Source organism: Periophthalmus magnuspinnatus, chromosome 12 (assembly GCF_009829125.3).
Source record: "Periophthalmus magnuspinnatus isolate fPerMag1 chromosome 12, fPerMag1.2.pri, whole genome shotgun sequence".
NCBI classification, from domain to species: domain Eukaryota; kingdom Metazoa; phylum Chordata; class Actinopteri; order Gobiiformes; family Gobiidae; genus Periophthalmus; species Periophthalmus magnuspinnatus.
Genome location: NC_047137.1, coordinates 18,424,567 through 18,444,596, shown reverse-complemented (window position 1 = coordinate 18,444,596; position 20,030 = coordinate 18,424,567). Strand labels below are relative to the sequence as shown.

Here is a 20,030-nt window from a genome sequence, read left to right as displayed (position 1 = left end):
TTTATTTTATTTTATTTTATTTTATTTTATTTTATTTTATTTTATTTTATTTTATTTTATTTTATTTTATTTTATTTTATTTTATTTATATATTTATGGGGGTTTTTTTCTTACGTTTACAGCTTTCTACACTTAAGTTTCAAACAGAAGACATCAAATATATGAAGCAAGATGTACAGAATTATGTAGTAAAGAGTAAAGAACATTAAAATTCTTTAAAATGGTTTCGTTCACAGCTGTTCCATGTTAATATCACACAAGACTAAAGGCTATTTTTCAGTTATTTTGAGTTTATGTTTGTTTACTACGTCCCACATGTGTCGTTCATATTTCTGATGCTTCAGTGAGAATCTACAGTGTAAAAAATCATGGAAATAAAGAAGATGTATAGGATTTAGATGTGAAAAGCCGCCTTATAATTACAGGCAGCAGGGTCGTTCTCAAACTGAAGTCCTGCTCTTTGGATTTGTGTGCTGTGTTTGGATCTTTCTGTGTGGAGTTTGCATGTTCTCCCTGTGCCAGTCAGGTTTCCCTCTGGTTTCCTCAGTGAAACTTTGCAGTGACATCGCGCTGGGGGTGTTCTACAGGTATCTCTATTGGCAAAATGTCCATCAGTTACCATGGTGACACGACGCACACATTAGCAAACGCTGTCAAAAAAAGTTTTAAGATCGTCTGAAAACTCAAGAAAAACTACAAAATGGATTTAAAGAGCACATTTTCATTATAATGTGAGAGCGACTCACTGAAAAACTGTTGGCTAATGCTAATGCTAATGCTAGCTAGCGTGTGACTGTAATGTTATTTTTAGAGGGACTTGTTTAACAGCACAAGTTAGAGTTCAGATAAGTCAACTCTTTACGGTCAGATTGTGTTAAAATTAAGCTCAAATTAAAGTCTAACAGAGCTTCAGACAGAGCAGTGCCTACAGTTAGCATCACACCCCGTCGGCTGTAGAGTGTCACTGGGCTGTGTTCAGGTTCAGGTGATGATATCATAGCCTCAGATGTTATTCAGAGGCGTGTCGTGTGGTTTAAAGTCTGAAGAACGACTCCACTTTATGAAGATACTGTGAAAAAAACCATGTGACTTTTGTTTATTTGAACCGACAGAGGAGACGATGAACTTGGGGCGGATTGGCTCAGTCGGGGCCCGCTCTTTCAGGGGCCCCCCGGCTGTGGCTGTGGACGTACCTGGGCTCCGCTGTCGGTGACTCACATTTGACGACATTCTGACCGTCACCTTGTCCATTTGTGTTTCTATTTACATGAACAAAAGTCTGAAATGTTTGAATCTAACCGGTAAAATGGCCGTTCAAAAGTTCCTCAGGGGCCTCAGCGAATAAACACACAGATTAACAAATGTAGGCAGCAGATATTTTGCTACTACAGTATTTAGAACAACAATAGTAATCTTCATAGAGGGATATTTACGCTGCTGTAAACACCTGAGCACTGTTTCTAGTACAATTTTACATATTCTATTACTTTGAATGTAAATATAAGTGCTCTTGGGGGCCCTCTGGTGGCCTCTGGTGGCTCTGCATACAGTCTGGGCGCAGTGACCACACAGATATGACCCGTAAACCCGGTCACACCTCTGACACTGACCCGCAGACTCATCAATCAAGTGACGTCGACTCAGACTTGTCCCATGATCCTCCCGTTGGTTTCCCCCTGGATCCTGGTTCTGGTCAGATCCGCTCCAGGGACGTGGAAGTTCATGGAGATCTCTTTTTCTCTTTTTCTTTGGCTGATTTTTGTTTACTCAGATCATTTCCTGGTTCTTTGGGCGTTCCGTGTTAATTATGTTCTATTTTTACACAGACGATCAGGTTCAACCGGTTTAACTTTAGATAAAAAACTACGCAGACGAATAAATGAAACAATAAAACACATTTGAAACATAATATCAGCACCGCGAGGCTTTTCTCAAACATCTAAAGTCTCTTAAATCAGTCCTGTTGAGCTTGTGTCTCTATGGTTCTCATCTCTGTGGTTAATTGTGTTATAATTTACACATTTTAAATCACAACATTCATCTGATGTCTCTTTATGAATGCGTCCTGAGACATAATCTGTCACCGACCTACGACTCTATCCTCAGACCCAAAGCAAACAGGAACAAAGAGAACAACAGACCACAATTACAGGTTGAATAGGGTCATTAAGGCTGAGACAAGAGCTGTTTTACTCCGGTGCAGGGGATGGAACCAGCAACCTTTGAGTTAGTGGGCGAGCATAAAAAATCGTACAATGTTAAGTGGAAATAATCTTTTTATTAGTTATAAAGATGATCAGATTTATGTTTGAATAACAGAAGTTCACATTTTAAACAGAATAAATGAAGATTTTATGCAGAGTAAGACCCCAGGGAGGGCATCTGACACATCTAAACTACAGCGTTAGCAGGTTAAATTCAGAGAGCAGCGGTTTATGAAGCAAAAACAAAATGTCCAGCTTTAATACAATAGCCCTGATTTTATAATGCAGTTTATTTAAAGAGGAGGTATTTACTCCTGTGGGGCATTAAAGAGGAGGTATTTACTCCTGTGGGGCATTAACTGTAAAACATCCCATATTTTAATCTCTTTCCTTTTATTGTTCTAAAAGTCCTATTTTCACCCAAACATCGTGTCAAAATGCTTCTTTTTCATTTTTGTCGCTCTGAGTCTCTCCCCCCTTTGCTCTCTGTGCTAAGCCCCTCCCCCTTCAGAGCACTATCACAATCAGCTGCATCGCACTAATGAAACTACTGCACATCACACCAGGTTTGTGAAGTCATAGTGCACAGTTTTGTAAAGCTCAGAAAAATGTATTAATTAATTTTACAGAATGTCCTCGATTTAATCAAGAGAAATCTGACACAAACATTATCAAATAATGATTAAAAGTGACTCACTCTTTGTCACTTTAGTCGTGACATAAACAGGTTTTATAAAGAAACACAGATCGACATCATCAGATCATTACCTCAGCCAAACAGCAACAGCAAAAAGTTACTGAGTGATGCTTAAAAAATTCAAATTATTTACAACTTCCTGATTCAGAAAACCTCCCGAAGACAAAGTGCAGAGATCATATCTGAAGGTCTCAGCTCTGATCCAGCTGTTCAACAAACAAACAAACACAAACAAACAAACAAACAAATGTTTATTTAAGTTTCATATTGAGCAAAATGAAAACACAAAACAAGTTACCTGACGCCCGCAGAATCACAACGAATCCGGCTCTGCAACAGAAAGAAACGTGTTTAGAGCCGTATACCTGGTTAAGTCCTGGTTTAGTACCGCTCCAGTCCCGGTCCCACTCCCGTCCCGCTCCAGTCCCGGTCCCGTCCCGTCCCGGTCCAGTCCCGCTCCAGTCCCAGTCCCGTCCCACTCCAGTCCCGCTCCAGTCCCGTCCCACTCCAGTCCCGGTCCAGTCCCGCTCCCGTCCCGCCCCAGTCCCGGTCCCGCTCCAGTCCCGGTTCCGTCCCACTCCAGTCCCGCTCCCGTCCCGCTCCAGTCCCAGTCCCGGTCCCGTCCCACTCCAGTCCCGCTCCCGTCCCGCTCCAGTCCCGTCCCACTCCAGTCCCGGTCCCGTCCCGGTCCCGTCCCGCTCCTTACCCCAGTTGTAGGACCGCGTCTCCCCCTGGTGTGTGACCTTGCAGGTGTATTTGCGGTCCTTCTGCGGGGTGAAGGGGGCGTGTGCCGTCAGGTGGTAGTACCAGTTCTCCTCGAAGGCCAGGTCCGTCTGTTTGGCGTCTTTGAACTTGACGCCATCGACGAGCAGCTGCAGGTCGATCTCAGGAGGGTAAAAGCCTTTGGCGTGACACAGGAGGACGTTCTCTCTGTCGTATATCCCCGGGCCCCGAGTGTAGATCTGGACCACAGGAAGAGCTGGGACACAGGACAGAGGACACAGGTCAGAGGACACAGGTCAGAGGACAGACGACACAGGACAGACGACAGAGGACACAGGTCAGAGGACACAGGGCAGAGGACACAGGTCAGAGGACACAGGACAGAGGACACAGGACAGAGGACACAGGACAGAGGACACAGGTCAGAGGACACAGGGCAGAGGACACAGGTCAGAGGACACAGGTCAGAGGACACAGGGCAGAGGACAGAGGACACAGGGCAGAGGACAGAGGACACAGGGCAGAGGACACAGAGGACGTTAGTCCTGCTCTGGTCTGTGTTCAGTCTGAGTCTTTCTCGTGGACACAGACGATATTTGGACACAAAGTATCGACAATATGAAGAGAAAACAGAACAAAATGAGAATAAACCACTGTCTGATGTTTAGACCTGGTTTAGTCCTGGTTTAGACCTGGTTTAGTCCTGGTTTAGTCCCGGTTTAGTCCCGGTTTAGTCCCGGTTTAGACCCGGTTTAGACCTGGTTTAGTCCTGCTTTAGTCCTGCTTTAGTCCTGGTTTAGTCCTGGTTTAGTCCTGACACGCCTTTGACCTTTGACCCTTGACCTGGTGATTGTGGCTCGACTCGTCTCTGGTGAAGTTTAATGTCACAGTTTTGTGTTCATTGAGTTCATTATGATGATTATTAGTATTAGTAGTAGTAGTAGTGGTAGTAGTATTAGTAGTAGTATTAGTAATAAAAATAAAGTATTGCTATTTATTGTTGAAAATCACATCTTCTTGTCTAAAAAGAGTTTTTATCAGTTCCACTTCTTTAAAAAGAGACTCGAGTAAATGTACTCGAGTATCAGGAGTATCAGGAGTGTAAATGTACTCGAGTATCAGGAGTACTCTGCTGTGGTCTAACAGCTGTTAGTTGTTTAGCAGTTGTATAATAGTTGATGAATAGTTTTTTAAATAGTTGTTTAACAGTTTTATAAATTGTGGTTTAATGTTGTAGGTTTAACTTTTCCGTAAGATTCAAAATAAAACGCTGTAGTTTGGACATTGAACTGCGCCATAAACTTTATAAACTGATATTATTGTTATTAAACTTGACCTTAAATGAGACTAAAATGACATTTATCTCAGACTTAAATCTCCAAACGCGCGGGTTTAAACATAAAGAATCTAAAGTGTTTGAGGAAATAAAAACACGGCGCCATTTTGTGTCGAGCGTAAAAACAAAATACTCACAGATTTTAGACTCGCACAGAACAAACAACAACAGCCCCACGAGGCAAAAGAACACGGCAGACTTCATCCTCCACGACAAATGTCCCGCACTGTGACTTTAAAACAGATCAACAAGAACCACGAAGACACGAAGACACGAAGACACGAAGAGACGAAGAGACGAAGACACACCGACACACCGCGGACCAGCTCGAAAGTGAAAGTAAAATGTGACGAGAGGGAGGAGTCTAAACTGAACCAGGACTAAACCAGGACTAAACCAGGACTGAACCAGGACTAAACCAGGACTAAACCAGGACTAAACCAGGACTGAACCAGGACTAAACCAGGACTACACCAGGACTGAACCAGGACTAAACCAGGACTAAACCAGGACTAAACCAGGACTAAACCAGGACTACACCAGGACTGAACCAGGACTGAACCAGGACTGAACCAGGACTGAACCAGGACTAAACCAGGTCTAAACCAGGACTGAACCAGGACTAAACCAGGACTGAACCAGGACTAAACCAGGTCTAAACCAGGTCTAAACCAGGAGTAAAGGTTTGCTGTTATAAAGTACATTTTCTTTGTGCCTGGGGTAAACGCGGTGGCGCCCTCCTGTGGTCGTTTTATATAAAGTGTAAATGTTTGTGACGTCATCCTCTGAGACACTTTGACTTTTATTTAGAAAAATGTGACGCAACAAGAAGAAAATCACACAAGGAGCAGAGTACACTGCCACGGGGCATTAAAGAGGGGTATTTACCTCTGTGGGGCATTAAAGAGGGGTATTTACCTCTGTGGGGCATTAAAGGGGGGTATTTACCTCTGTGGGGCATTAAAGGGGGGTATTCGACTTCTCTGGGGCATTAACTGTAGCATAAGTTTGATAAAAGTGTAGATAAATGTTTGTTGTGTTAAATATTTCTCAGACTGAACATTTCCTTTTTTGTCTTGATCATTTTATTTGTGGCTGAGTTGGTTTCACTTTTGTTTTGACTCGGCTCATTGTTCTGTGGGGCAGATGTTTCCTCCTCAAAAACAGACCTGGACTTGTGTTTGTTTCATTCACATGTTTGAGTCACTTTATGATTCGTCTGTGACATCTACAAACATCAAAATGAGACGTTCCACCTTGTGATGTCATCAAGTGGGAGTTTTCATGTGAACAGCTCAGACTAAAGAGGAGACAAGAGGAGGAGACAAGAGGAGGAGAGGAGACAAGAGGAGGAGACAAGGAGACAAGGAGACAAGAGGAGGAGACAAGAGGAGGAGAGGAGAAAAGGAGACAAGGAGGAGACAAGAGGAGGAGAGGAAGAGAGGAGACAAGAGGAGAGGAAGAGAGGAGACAAGAGGAGGAGAGACAAGAGGAGGAGAGGAGACAAGAGGAGACAAGAGGAGGAGAGACAAGAGGAGAGGAAGAGAGGAGACAAGAGGAGGAGAGGAAGAGAGGAGACAAGAGGAGGAGGAGAGACAAGAGGAGAGGAAGAGAGGAGACAAGAGGAGGAGACAAGAGGAGGAGGAGAGACAAGAGGAGAGGAAGAGAGGAGACAAGAGGAGGAGGAGAGACAAGAGGAGAGGAAGAGAGGAGACAAGAGGAAGAGAGGAGACAAGAGGAAGAGAGGAGACAAGAGGAGGAGATGAGACAAAAGGAGGAGAGGAGACAAGAGGAGGAGGAGAGACAAGAGGAGGAGAGGAGTTTAAGTGAACTCCTCCTTTTACCTTTAGTTCAGGCGAGATAAGAGACAACTCCAGGACTGAAATGATCCAGATGATTCTAGTGAAGGTGGAGTTTAAAAACACAGTGGAGCACTTCCTGTATCGCCACATGGAGGTGTTCTCTGATTGGTCCATGAGTGTGGTGATGTCATCTGTGTGCGACTGTGGCAGAGTGGTTAGCCTGGCCCCTCCCTCTCACATCAGAACATGAGGTGAGTTTAAACGCAGCGACAGGATTCAGGAAAATGTTTATTTTTATGTTTTTAGCAAATTCAAAAGACAAAAAACAAACACGTTCCATTTTGTAAAGTTTTATTCAAAGATCAAATGTATTTACAAACCACCAACCGCACGATCGATGAGTCTACAGCAGTCCTGTTTAGTCCTGGTCTGGTTCTGGTTTAGTCCTGGTCTGATTCTGGTTTAGTCTAGTCCCAGTTTAGACCCGGTTTAGTCCTGGTTTAGCCCCAGTTTAGTCCCAGTTTAGACCTGGTTTAGTCCCGATTTAGTGCTGATTTAGTCCTGGTTTAGACCCGGTTTAGTCCTGGTTTAGTCCCGGTTTAGTCCTGGTTTAGTCCCGGTTTAGTCCCGATTTAGTCCTGGTTTAGACCCGATTTAGTCCTGATTTAGTCCTGGTTTAGACCTGGTTTAGTCCTGGTTTAGACCCGGTTTAGTCCTGATTTAGTCCTGATTTAGTCCTGGTTTAGACCTGGTTTAGTCCTGATTTAGTCCTGATTTAGTCCTGGTTTAGACCCGGTTTAGTCCTGGTTTAGTCCTGGTTTAGTCCTGGTTTAGTCCTGGTTTAGTCCTCATCTATAAAACATGAATTATAAATATAAAAACGATCATCTCTAAATAAAAATCCAAAGCAGACAAGAAACTGTTTTCTATTGATGATTAAAATCCCACAGCCAGAGTCAACGTGAAGCAGAGGGGAATCGGTTTGGGTATCGGTCGAGTATCGGTTTGGTAGAGGGAATCATCTGGGTATCGTTGTGGATTATGGTGCATATTTGTGAGCGTCAAACTGAGGAGGAAGAGCTGATGATTGTTTCCTGCTGAAGAGGTGCATGATGGGAGCTGAGGAGGTGCATGATGGGAGCTGAGGAGGTGCATGATGGGAGCCGAGGCCTGAGGGAGCAGGACTCACATGTTTGGATCTGAAAAAGTCACAAAACAAAGAGTTAAAACAGATTTGAATCATCTGGATTTGAACAATTTGGACTTAATGAGGAGTTGGATCACAAGTCCTGGTTTAAATCTGGTTTAGTCCTGGTTTAGTCCTGGTTTAGTCCTGGGTTAGTCCTGGTTTAGTACTAATTTAGTCCTGGTTTAGTTCTAATTTAGTCCCTGCTCTGTCCCGGTCCAGTCTTGGCCCAGCCCCGGCTCAGTCCTAGTCCAGTCCAGTCCCGGGTCAGTCCAGTCCCGGTCCAGTCCAGTCTTTACCCCAGATGTAGTCGGTGACTTTGCCGCCGTGGTCGATTCTACAGGTGTATTTAGCGTCGCCACTCGGGCTGAAGGGGGCGCTGCGGGTCAGGTGGAAGTGCCAGTCCTGTTTGAAGGCGAGGTCGGTCAGGACGGAGTCGGACAGCTCGTGTCCGTCGCGCAGCAGAGTGATGCTGATGTCCGGAGGGTGGAACTGGCTGACGTGGCAGATCAGAGTGTTGGATTTGCCGTACTCTCCGGGGTCACGGCTGTACAGCTGCACTTTGGGAGCCCCTGAGGAAGAACGGGAAAAATCAGACGGATTCAACGGGAAATGTTCAAACAAAACCCCAAAATAAAACCCTCTCTCTGCTGGAGGGTTAGGTTTGTGACACCTGTCGTGTGTTGTGTTGTGTGTTGTGTTGTGTGTTATGTGCTGTGTTGTGTTGTGTGTTGTGTTGTGCTGTCTATTGTGTTGTGTTATGTGCTGTATTGTGTGCTGTGTGTTATGTGTTGTGTTGTGTTATGTGCTGTGTTGTGTTGTGTGTTTCTGCAGCTCTTCACTTTTGGTCTTTGAATCTTTCACATCAAACTCAGACACAAACTCTTCCTCATTGACTCTTTATTTATAGTTTTGGCTTAAACGAGGAATTTATTCTGCTGCACTCAGGCCTGTAGGACCGGTTTAGTCCAGGTTTAGTCCTGGTTTAGACCTGGTTTAGTTCTGGTTTAGTCCTGGTTTAGTCCTGGTTTAGTCCTGGTTTAGTCCTGGTTTAGTCCTGGTTTAGTCCTGGTCTAGTCCCGGTTTAGACCTGGTCTAGTCCTGGTTTAGACCTGGTCTAGTCCTGGTTCATTCCTGGTTTAGTCCTGGTTTAGTCCTGGTTTAGACCTGGTTTAGACCTGGTTTAGTCCTGGTCTAGTCCTGGTTTAGACCTGGTTTAGACCTGGTTTAGTCCTGGTTTAGTCCCTCCCTTTTATTGATGTTATAAAAGATTCTTCGGGGATCTCCACAGCAATAAAACATCACCATTTATGTCGAGTAAAGGAGCAATGATTAAAGATCAGTCCAGTCCTGGTTTAGACCTGGTTTAGTCCAGGTTTAGACCTGGTCTAGTCCTGGTCTAGTCCCGGTCTAGTCCTGGTTTAGACCTGCTTTAGTCCTGGTTTAGTCCTGGTTTATTCCCGGTCTAGTCCTGGTCTAGTCCTGGTTTAGTCCTGGTTTAGTCCCGGTCTAGACCTGGTCTAGTCCTGCTTTAGTCCTGGTCTAGTCCCGGTCTAGTCCTGGTTTAGTCCGGGTCTAGTCCGGGTCCACGCCCTTTCTTCTTCTCTAAAGTTGTCGTTTTATCGGGGGATTTTCTTTCTTCTCATCGTATTTTAAATTTCACTTTTGTTTTGTGATTCTGTAAAATTCTTCTGAGTGAATTTGATCCAAAAACAGTTTAAAACTTTAATTACAGAAAATGAGGCGTTGAATCTTAAACGGAAAGAATCAAAAACATTTCAAATTTCATAAAGTGACGACAAAACCAAACGATTCAGATTCTGTATTTTTTATTTTGAGAGTTTTTCCTCTGAGCTGTGACAAAAAATATTATTTGAATTGATAAAAAAAAAAAACCTGATGATTTTGACTCCACCGCTCGAATGACGCAGTTCACAGAAATACTCGAGTACACAAATACTCAAGTACACAAATACTCGAGTACACAACCAGGTTGACTCAGAAATAAAGTAAAATAAAATATATATCATTTATTTTTTAATTTTGTGGTAAAATGTTCTCTGTGAAATTTTGAAACGTTCAGATTCAAACTTCAAAAAACTGTCAAACTGCAGTACTTTTACTTTTACTTCTTTGATTTAGTTTTAGTTGTGTTTGAAAAAGAGCCGTGAGTTCATGTTCTGCAAAGACGAGGTCGAGTGTGTAAAATAGTACTTCAGTATGAGAAACGTTACTTCAAAATACTATAACTCAAGTAGAAGTACAAAGTGTAATCCAAGAAATTACTCAAGGGAAGAGTAAAAAGTACGACTGAAGTTTTAATTTGAAGTGAAAGTGACAAAACATGTACTTTTTTTTATCAAACTATTTTTTCTACTGAAACCGGAGACTTTTAAAAAACAGGTTGGAATTTGGAGACTGAAAACTTAATATAAAATAAATAAATACAAATAATAATAATAATAAAAGTGTATTTTTACTCCTCCATGCTGCTGCTCTTTAAAGAGGGAGAGGCACAAACAAAATGGCCGACTGTTTATTGTTTTCTTTTATTCTAATTAGATTTTTTTAAATTGTAATAAAACATAAACTAATTGTATAATTTGTGTGTGATGTATTTTATAACCAGACTTTTTTAGATTTATATTTAAATAAATTTACTGACGTTATAATATAAAAAGAAGTTTATTGTATTTTATTGAGGTAAATCCCCACAAAGACAAAATGGCTGCCAAAACTTCTGAAATACTTTCACTCTGAAACATTTATGTCATTTAATTTACACAGTGTCCACGCACAAAATAATATCATTTTACATAAATTATAGGTTATTAATGTTTTTTATGCAGGTTTTGATCTTGGTTTAGTTCTGGTTTTATTCATAAAAATAAGACACTTTCTGTTCCATTCTTCATAATGTGACTGTGATGTTTCACATAATCTTTTACTGGTTTTATTTGATAAATGTGACTTTTCCTCTGAGACACATTTTAAGTTTTCTCATCATTTCATTATTATTTTATAAACCTGCAGGATCAGAAACTTTACAGAAACACACCTGTGTCACACAGATCTGTTAAAGAAGAGGAAGAAACTAAATGTCAGCATCTTTATTCAATTATTTTAGTCTAATTTGATTAAAAAATAATAATAATCGTTTTGTTTTAATGCAGGTTTTGTCCTGGTTTAGTCCATGAGTCTGACTCAACAAAACGCATCTGGACATAACAGAGTTTATAAGTAACAGTAGAATTATTACTGTTAGTTAATAGTATTATATTATTAGTATTATCAGTATTAGCAGTAATAGTAACATAAATATTGAACAGTTTGGGCTGAATATAAAGTGCGTCAGCGGTGTGTTTTTAGTTTCACTTTCACAGCTCCAGTCCAGTAAAAACACACATTTCTTTTCTTAAACGTTTATAAAACCATGAAACACAAAACAGCAGAACATTAAACGCGACGCACTCGACTCTGCAGCGAAAATAAGCGCGTAAAAACTAAAATAACTTCCAGTTTGTTATAATCAGACTGAATTATGATAAAAATGAAAAAAGAGACTTACTGCGCATGTTCGCGTCCACAGCGCAGATCAGGGCCACGAGGGCCACGAGGCTCAGGTAAAGATTCATGTTGAATCTTTTTCTTTAACTTGTTCAGCGAGAGGGAAGAGGTCAGAAGTGTCCGGTCCGTCCTGAGACACAGAGAAACTACAGCCAAACCAGAGCGCACCGCGCGTAAAAGTGCAATGACGCACCGCCCACTTTGTGCCAAACAGCCAATCAGAGTCTGTTACCAGGTAGAAGTGGCCCTCACAGGTTCTGAGAGACACTGAACCTGAGTCTTAGAGGAAAGTGTCCTGTGTTTTTATTCAGCATGAGTCCCGCTTTAAGGTCTTTTGTTTTTTTCCAAACACAAATTGAATCTTTCACATAAACTTTCGTACAGTTTGATTAAAAAAAAAAAAAAACTCTGTGGAAAGTCCCCACTGATTTAAGTTTCGTTTTCGTTCGTGTTTGGAGGAAAAGTGGGAAAGAGGGAGAGGTGGACTCCTGCGCCCTCTGCTGGCAAAGGCACGTGTGTGTTACAGTTGTGACGTAATGTGTCATGTGACGTAATGTGTCATGTGACGTAATGTGTCATGTGACGTAATGTTATCACCAGATCAATATTTTCTCACAGAATCATGTTTGTGTTTGTGGCTCTGTGGGTTTAAATGTGGCACCTCCTCTCTCTCCTCCTTTCTCTCCTCCTTTCTCTCCTTCTCTGTGTCCTCCTCTGTTGCTTCACTCTGCTCCCCATCTGCTCCTCCTCTGTCTCCTCCTCTGTCTCCTCTTCTGTGTCCTCTGCTCCTCTCCTCTTTTTCCTCTCCCTCTCTCTTCTCCTCTCCTACTCCTCCTCTCTCTCACCTCCTTGGCCTCTCTCTTCTCCTCCCCTGCTCCTCCTCTCTCTCTCTCTCCTCCTTGACCTCTCTTTTCTCCTCTTCTGCTCCTCCTCTCTCTCTCTCTTCTCCTCTCCTGCTCCTCCTCTCCCTCTCTCTTCTCCTCTCCTGCTCCTCCTCTCTCTCTCTCCTCCTTGACCTCTCTTTTCTCCTCTCCTGGTCCTCCTCTCTCTTTCTCCTCCTTGGCCTCTCTCTCTTCTCCTGCTCCTCCCCTCTCTCTCTCCTCCTTGACCTCTCTTTTCTCCTCTCCTGCTCCTCCTCTCTCTCTCTCCTCCTCTCCCTCTCTCTTCTCCTCCCCTGCTCCTCCTTTCCCCTGCTCCTCCTCTCCCTCTCTCCTTCTCTCTAAACTCCTCCTCAGATGGTGGAGGATCCAGGTCAGGGCTCCATCTTGAGGCTTATTTTTGTGCATGTTTTTGGTTGGAGGCATTTTGAGAATTAGCAGAACATGCAAACTCCACACGCCCCTCAAATCTCCTGATGTCTCCTTATTTCTTTATTTTATTTTATATTATTTTATTGCACAATGAAAAAGATTTGTGCCTCATAGAGTTTTTTTTGTTTTTTTATTTAGTGACCCAATAGTGTGTGTGTGTGTGTGTGTGTGTGTGTGGGGTGTGTGGGGTGTGTGTGGGGTGTGTGTGTGTGTGTGTGTAAGTAACCCAGTTGTGTGTCATTAATATTGTTTGAATATAAAGTGCGTCAGAGGTGTGTTTTTCACTTTCACTTCTGTTGGTCCTGTCCAGTAAAAAGACAATACTTCATTTTGCAAACATTTATAAGACTGAAAAAAAAAAAACAAAAAAAAAAACCTCTAAACGTGACGTAATCGGTTTAACAACGTAAATAACAACATAGACATTATGCTAAGCCTCTGTTTGTTATAATTAATCCATTCATTACAATAAGTAACTGCACCGGCCCCTCAAATCTCTGTCTCCTTACTTTTTATTTTATTATAATATTTTTATTTGAATATAAAACCCATATTCACGTACGTGGAGTATTTAAAAATTATGATTATGATTATTATTTTATTTATTATTATTTTTAATTTTTTTTTCAAAGTTAATTTTCACCTTTACTGCGTCACTGTAGTCATGTGACCGGAAGTACAGATTGTGTCGTGCAGAACCCGGAAGTGGCGGAGCTCGTTTGTTTTTCTGCGCTTCAACTCACTCCAAACAGCTGCGAAAAAGAGCGAAAAAAGCGCAGACATGAGCAGCGACAAATACCCGCGCTGCTCCATTGAAGATGACTTTAACTACGGCACAAACGTGGCCACGGCCTCGGTGCAGATCCGGATGGGTGAGTCCTGCGTCTCTAACGTCCAGACTGAGAACGACACAGCGCCATTAGCAACGCCACGATCATCGGTTTATTCATTTATTTACACTCATGGATGTTATTTTTATGTACGACAGCAGAGGTGTCTATGTTAATATCACATGTGTGGACTGTGAGTGTTATTTCTACAAAAAAATAAATAAAATAAAACGCCTTTCCTCTGATGACGTGTTTGATGACGTCACATGCAGAGTTAAAAATCTGAAATGTGTTTCCAAACTGCACAAGGACAGAAAGTGAATCTGGACAAACACTGGGACAATATTCAACCGACATTTACAAAAATATCATGGAAAATTAAGACAGAAAAACATTTTACCTCAGAGACATTTTGTGCTGTAAAAACGTTGAAATGTGTCTGTTTATTTAAGGTCCAGTGTTTGATTTTATGAACAACCTCCATCTTCTAATGTTCTAATGTTTTTACCTCCTCAAAAACAGACCTGGAGTTGTGTTTTGTTTCATTCACACATGTTTGAATCACACTTTATTAGTCTATAACATCGCCAAAGCTCAAAATGCTCTGTTCCACCTTGTGATGTCATCAAGTGGTAGTTTTCACGTTAACAGCTTCTTTTACCTTTAGTTCAGTTGAGATAAGTGGCAACTCCAGGACTGAAATGATCCAAATGATTCTAGTGAAGGTGTGTGGAGTTTGAATTTGAATTTGAATTTTATTTGAGTATGTTCATAAATCATGTAATACATGTCATTACAGTCCATAAATAAAATAAATTATCTTCCACAAAAAACATTGAACATTCTCAAAAGGGATGTGGGAAGAAGTGTACACTTATTCAATCCCACCCCGTTCCTCTGATTCAAACTTTGAACAAAAATTTCATCCAGCTTCCTTTTACTTTACTTCTTAGTATTAACTACTTTTTCTTTTTCTGCTTCTTCTTCTTCTTCTTATTATTATTATATATTCATTATTCTTGTTATTCTTATTCTCCTTGTTCATGTTATTATCACAAAAATCACCATAGTCTTTCCTGTACATCATCACTGAACCATTCTATCAACAAAAAAGTATACATACAGCCACTGCTACCATTAATTAGGATTTTCTTTTGGTATATCTGGACAGAATATGACATTTATACAGTTTTTTAAATTGCCTAATATTTGAACATTGCCTTAAATCTTCACTCAACCCAGTCCATAATCTGACCCCACAGACTGAGACACAAAAGTTTAAAAACACAGTGGAGCACTTCCTGTATCATGATGACATCACAAGGTGGAACAGAGTGTTTTCAATTTGAGAGAAGAACTCAGCCTAAATCTGCAGGTTTGTGTTAAACATGTGAGAACGAAACAAAACACAACTCCAGGTCTGTGTGTGACGAGGAAACGACATTAGAGCAGATCAGAAAACAGTATAATATGAGGACTTTAAAGTACATGGTTCAAAATCAGGTACAGAATGACCTTTGACCTCTGACCTCTTGTATTTGTCCAGACTTCCTGCGTAAAGTCTACAGTCTCCTGAGTCTGCAGCTCATCCTGACCACAGCCACCTCGGCCCTGTTCATGTTCTGCCAACCGGTCAAGGAGTTTGTGCACAGCAGGTCAGTGAACGCCTCGTAACAGGAGGTCAGCGAACGCCTCGTAACAGCAGGTCAGCGAACGCCTCGTAACAGGAGGTCGGTGAACCTCATAAAAAGTTTGGATTTGGAGTTAGATTGGAGTTAGTTAGATGTTTTGGCATTAGTTTTGGAGTCGGATTTGGAGTCGGATTTGGAGTCGGATTTGGAGTCGGATTTATCTGCAGTGATTGACTTTTGCACTGAAAAAACATCAGGAGCAGGAGAGAAATCCAAACTTGTCTCCCTAAACTGATGAGGTCAGGTAGTCAAAATGTCACTCTAGTAAAAGTCGTATTACTCAAGTACAAAGTAAGAGTAAAGTATTTGGAAAAGAGTACTGTAAAATAAAATATTATTCAAGTAGGAGTGAAAGAATGCTGCTAAAAGTACTCTGAAAAATACAGTTTATTTAAAAGTTACTGGAGTAAAAGTGAGTTGTTGTTTTTAAATGTTCCTGACACATGAGGATCAGGGCGTCTCACGTTCTGTTCACTTCAGACGGAGACTCGAACCACAAACCCACTTTTTACAGGCACAGGACAAAGCACAGACCTTCAGTGGAAATGTGTTTGTAGAAATTGAAAGTGTAGAATCATTCCAGATCATTCCTCCTTTTATCTGAACAGAGCCAGAACAAACCAGCTCTGCGGAAATATGAGACAAACCAGAACACGGGCTTCATATGATTTGAATACATGCAAAACTATAATGAGATAAATAAAAAGTAAATGGGATTGTGTGAGACCTGGGTTTATTTTTAACACGTTCACTAAAATATACAAATAAAAACAGAAAAAAACGATTGATTCAGTTGTTTCTGTTGAAGAAAATTCAGCTCATTTATCAGAATCACCACATTTGAAGCTTTTGACTCAAAATCTGTGTGAAATACTTTAACTTTTTACTCTTAAAGTACATTTTTAAACACATTAAATACTTTTACTTAAGTAGATTTTTCATGTGATACTTTTACTTTTGCCTGAGTATTTTTTCATCTATTATCTGTATTTTTACTTAATAATATTGAGTGTTACATAGACCCCGCCCTCCGTCTGACACTGTGACGTCACTGCTCTGTGTGGTACATTGTGGTCATGTGACTTTGGGCTGGTCATGTGACTTTGGGCTGGTCATGTGACTTTGGGCTGGTCATGTGACTTTCGGCTGGTCATGTGATTTCTTTGAACAGTCTTGGCGTTTGTGCCGTGGTCAAACCGGTGCGTTGTGTTTGTGTTTCAGCCCCGCCCTGGTCTTGGCCTCCGCTCTCGGGTCGCTGGTTCTACTCCTGGCTCTGTTCGTCTACAGACACCAGCATCCGGTCAACCTGTACCTGCTGCTCACGTTTGTAAGAAACACGTGACACGACCGCCACGAACGCACAACAGATTTAAAATAACATAAAAACCACGGTAACACTTAAAGGGCCCGTGTTCTAATGTTTCCTCATCACACACAGACCTGGAGTTGTGTTCCTGCAGATTTAGGCTGAGTTCTTCTCTCAGACTGAAAACACTCTGTTCCACCTTGTGATGTCATCATGTGGTGATACAGGAAGTGCTCCACTGTGTTTTTAAACTCCACACACCAATCATTTGGATCATTTCAGTCCTGGAGTTGTCTCTTATCTTGACTAAACTAAAGGTAAAAGGAGCTGTTAATGTGAAAACTACCACTTGATGACATCACAAGGTGGAATGTCGCATTTTGATCTTTGTAGATGTTACAGACTAATAATAAAGTGTGACTCAAACATGTGAATGAAACAAAACACAACTCCAGGTCTGTTTTTGAGGAGCATTAGAACATGAGTGCATTCTGTATAATATAGGAGTGTGTGTACTGCCTCCTACTGGTTTAAAAAAGGTACTACAATCACAACTGCCCATACTTGACTTGCACAGACACACACAGTGTGTGTCATTGTCAGTTTATGGACAGGCCTCATGTTCAGATCCTCCAGATGCCCTCCCTGAGCTGCAGATGCTGCACTAGCTCTGAGTCCTGTTCAGGTCTGGGGTTTAGTGACTGATCAGATCAGACAGAGACATTTTAGTTTTAAAACGACTGGATTTGAGCAGTGAACCTGGGAGAGTCATGTGACGCTCATTCTGCTCTCTGATTGGATAATCGTCTTGAACCAAAACTCCAGATTAAAACAGAAACAAATGAGACGTGTCCAGTGTTTTTGTGATTAAAAATAAATCAGTATTTTATGATCTGTAAAGGTTTTATTTGATGTGTGTTTAGGTCGTGTCTGGGGTCACACAGAGGTCACGTGGAAGTTTAAACTCTAAATGTTACATACAGTAGTACTTTTATAAAACACTGAATGCTTATTGAGATTATAGTGTGTGTACAAAAGCTTTTACTGTTAATAATGCTAATGATGCTAATAAAGCTAATAATGCTAAAGATGCTAATGAACCGTGATCTGTGTTTTGCAGACGTTGTTAGAAGCCGTCTCCGTGGCTACGACTGGTGAGTGTTATTTTGTGTGTCTCCATGGTAACCCCCCCTCCCTCTGTGGCGTCCTGCACCGCCAAAGACCCCCAGATCAGAAAATAGTGCATTATGGGACATTTAACTTTAAAAAAACTTAAGTCTGTAATAAAACAGTTCATGTATTTTTAATAGTATTTATTTCAGAGTATTTGTCCTGTGTGTTTTCTCTCAGTGACCTTCTACGATTACTGGACCGTCCTCCAGGCGCTGCTCCTGACCTGTGCCGTGTTCGCCGGACTCACCGCCTTCACCTTCCAGTCCAAGAGAGACTTCAGCAAACTGGGAGCGAGGTAAGAGCCACAGAACCACTGCCACACGTCTGCCGGTCTGTCCCGGGGCAGCTGTGACGACGACACGTGTGACCGAGGAAGAGTCACGGCACTAAAACTGTAAACTGGATTTTAATGCTCAGGAACAGACTCCAGACCGATTCTGAGATCATTTTTTTCCCAAATGGAGCCGTGGTCTGTGTCTGTGTCCGTCCTGATGTTTCCAACGGGTAAAATGACCTTGTTTCTGCTCTTCCTCAGCCTGTTCTCCGGCCTCCTCATCCTCCTCGTCGCCAGCTGCTTCGGGGTAAGTCTCTAAAAAAACCTCCAGACGTCAGTTTAAGAGTCGCACATCTGCAGACGAGAAGAGACTAAATAACAGTCTCCCTCATTCTCTCTTCCCCTCCTCTCCTCCCTCTCTCTCCTTATCATTCCTCCCTCCCTCTTTGTCCTTCTCCTCCTCTCCTCCCCCCTCTCCTTTTCTCCTCCCTCTCACCTCTCTCTCTCTCCTCTTGTCCTCCTCATCCCCTCTCTCTCCTCCTCTCCTAAACCCTCCCTCCTCTCCTCCTTGTCTCTCCACTCTCTCCCCTCCCCCTCTCTGTCCTCTCCTCCAAATCTCTCTCTTCTCCTCTCTCTCCTCCTGTCCGCCCCTCTCTCTCCTCCTGTCCTCCCCCTTCCTCTCTCTCTCCTCCTCTCTTAAACCCTCCCTCCTCTCTCTCCCTCTCCTCTTCTCCCCCTCTCCTCCCCCTCTCTCTTCTCCTCTCCTCTCCCTCCTCCTGTTCTCCCCCTCTCCCTACCCCCCTCCTCCTCACCTCTCCTCTCCCCCCCTCCTCTCCCCCTCTCTCCTCTCCTCCCCCTCCTCCTGTCTTCCCCCTCCCTCTCCTCTTCTCCCCCTCTCCTCCCCCTCTCTCTTCTCCTCTCCCTCCTCCTGTCCTCCCCCTCTCTCTCCCCTCCTCTCCCTCCTCCTGTCCCCCCCCCCCCCCCCTCTCTCTCCTCCTCTCCTCCTCCCTCCCTCAGTTGTTCTTTCAGTCTGACATCACAGAGCTCTTGTTCTCGAGTTTTGGAGCGTTCTTGTTCTGCGGTTTCATCGTTTACGACACGTTTCTTCTGATGAAGCAGCTGTCGCCCGAGGAGCACGTCCTGGCCTCCATCAACCTGTACCTGGACATCATCAACCTGTTCCTCCACGTGCTGCGGATCCTCGACTCCCTGAAGAAGCACTGAGCGCCTGCAGGGGGCGCTGTGAGCTGCCTGTAATTAAAGAGGGAGGGTTCTGATAAATAGACTTTTTTTTTTTTTATCCCATGTTCTAACGCTGTTCCGTCATCAGAAACATGCCTGAAGACCCACACATGTTTGAGTAATCTAGTGATCTGTCCCAGGCCCTATTCAAACCCTCTTTAGTTGGTACGAGGCTCCGCCCACAGGCCTACATCATCCAAGCTCCACACAATTTTCCATAAGTATTTGTGTTGTGATCGTGCTCTGAAGGGGGGGTGACTTAGCGCAGAGAGCAAAGGGAGGGGAGACTCGGAGCATAAAGTGTCATATGTCTGAATGTTTCGTGAATGAAAGTGTAAAATGAGTAAATATTGTGATGTAAATATTTTTGGATTAATAATTATCTGTAGTTAATTAAAAAACTTCTGACCCTTTAGTGTTTTGTTTATTTGTTGCAGTTTCATTATTGCACAAATAAGAGTCGATTTAAACAATGAAACAGACAAAGACGAGAAGATGAAACAGACAAAGAAGTGTCCCAGTGCGCCCCCTGTCCTCAGACCCTCCACCTGCAGGAACCACCTCAACAAACCTCGAGAAGAAGGAGAAATCCACCCCACTGAACCAGGACTAGAACAAGACTAAACCAGGACTGAACCAGGACTAAAGCAGAACTAAACCAGGACTGAACCAGGACTAAAGCAGAACTA

The 20,030-nt window shown here is 42.6% G+C and overlaps 3 protein-coding genes across 3 annotated transcripts; 1 reads left to right on the top strand and 2 right to left on the bottom strand.

The window, feature by feature from the left end:
- Positions 1–2,258: 2,258 nt before the first annotated feature.
- Positions 2,259–5,295, bottom strand: LOC117379497 (beta-2-microglobulin-like). Its single transcript, XM_033976222.2, has 4 exons — positions 5,098–5,295; positions 3,608–3,880; positions 3,200–3,231; positions 2,259–3,107 (listed from the first exon to the last, which is right to left on the bottom strand). The coding sequence occupies exons 1-3, from the start codon at positions 5,162–5,164 to the stop codon at positions 3,215–3,217; spliced, it is 357 nt and encodes a 118-aa protein (XP_033832113.1). The 5' UTR covers positions 5,165–5,295; the 3' UTR covers positions 2,259–3,107; positions 3,200–3,214.
- A 1,801-nt stretch (positions 5,296–7,096) lies between these two features.
- Positions 7,097–11,679, bottom strand: LOC117379500 (beta-2-microglobulin-like). The gene is made up of 3 exons (XM_033976225.2): positions 11,517–11,679; positions 8,248–8,520; positions 7,097–7,961 (listed from the first exon to the last, which is right to left on the bottom strand). Exons 1-3 carry the CDS (start codon positions 11,581–11,583, stop codon positions 7,948–7,950), a joined length of 354 nt encoding a protein of 117 aa, XP_033832116.1. The 5' UTR covers positions 11,584–11,679; the 3' UTR covers positions 7,097–7,947.
- Positions 11,680–13,506: 1,827 nt separating this feature from the next.
- Positions 13,507–19,755, top strand: tmbim4 (transmembrane BAX inhibitor motif containing 4). The gene is made up of 7 exons (XM_033976224.2): positions 13,507–13,697; positions 15,202–15,310; positions 16,568–16,673; positions 17,773–17,806; positions 18,003–18,120; positions 18,361–18,406; positions 19,117–19,755. The coding sequence occupies exons 1-7, from the start codon at positions 13,607–13,609 to the stop codon at positions 19,321–19,323; spliced, it is 711 nt and encodes a 236-aa protein (XP_033832115.1). The 5' UTR covers positions 13,507–13,606; the 3' UTR covers positions 19,324–19,755.
- Positions 19,756–20,030: the final 275 nt, after the last annotated feature.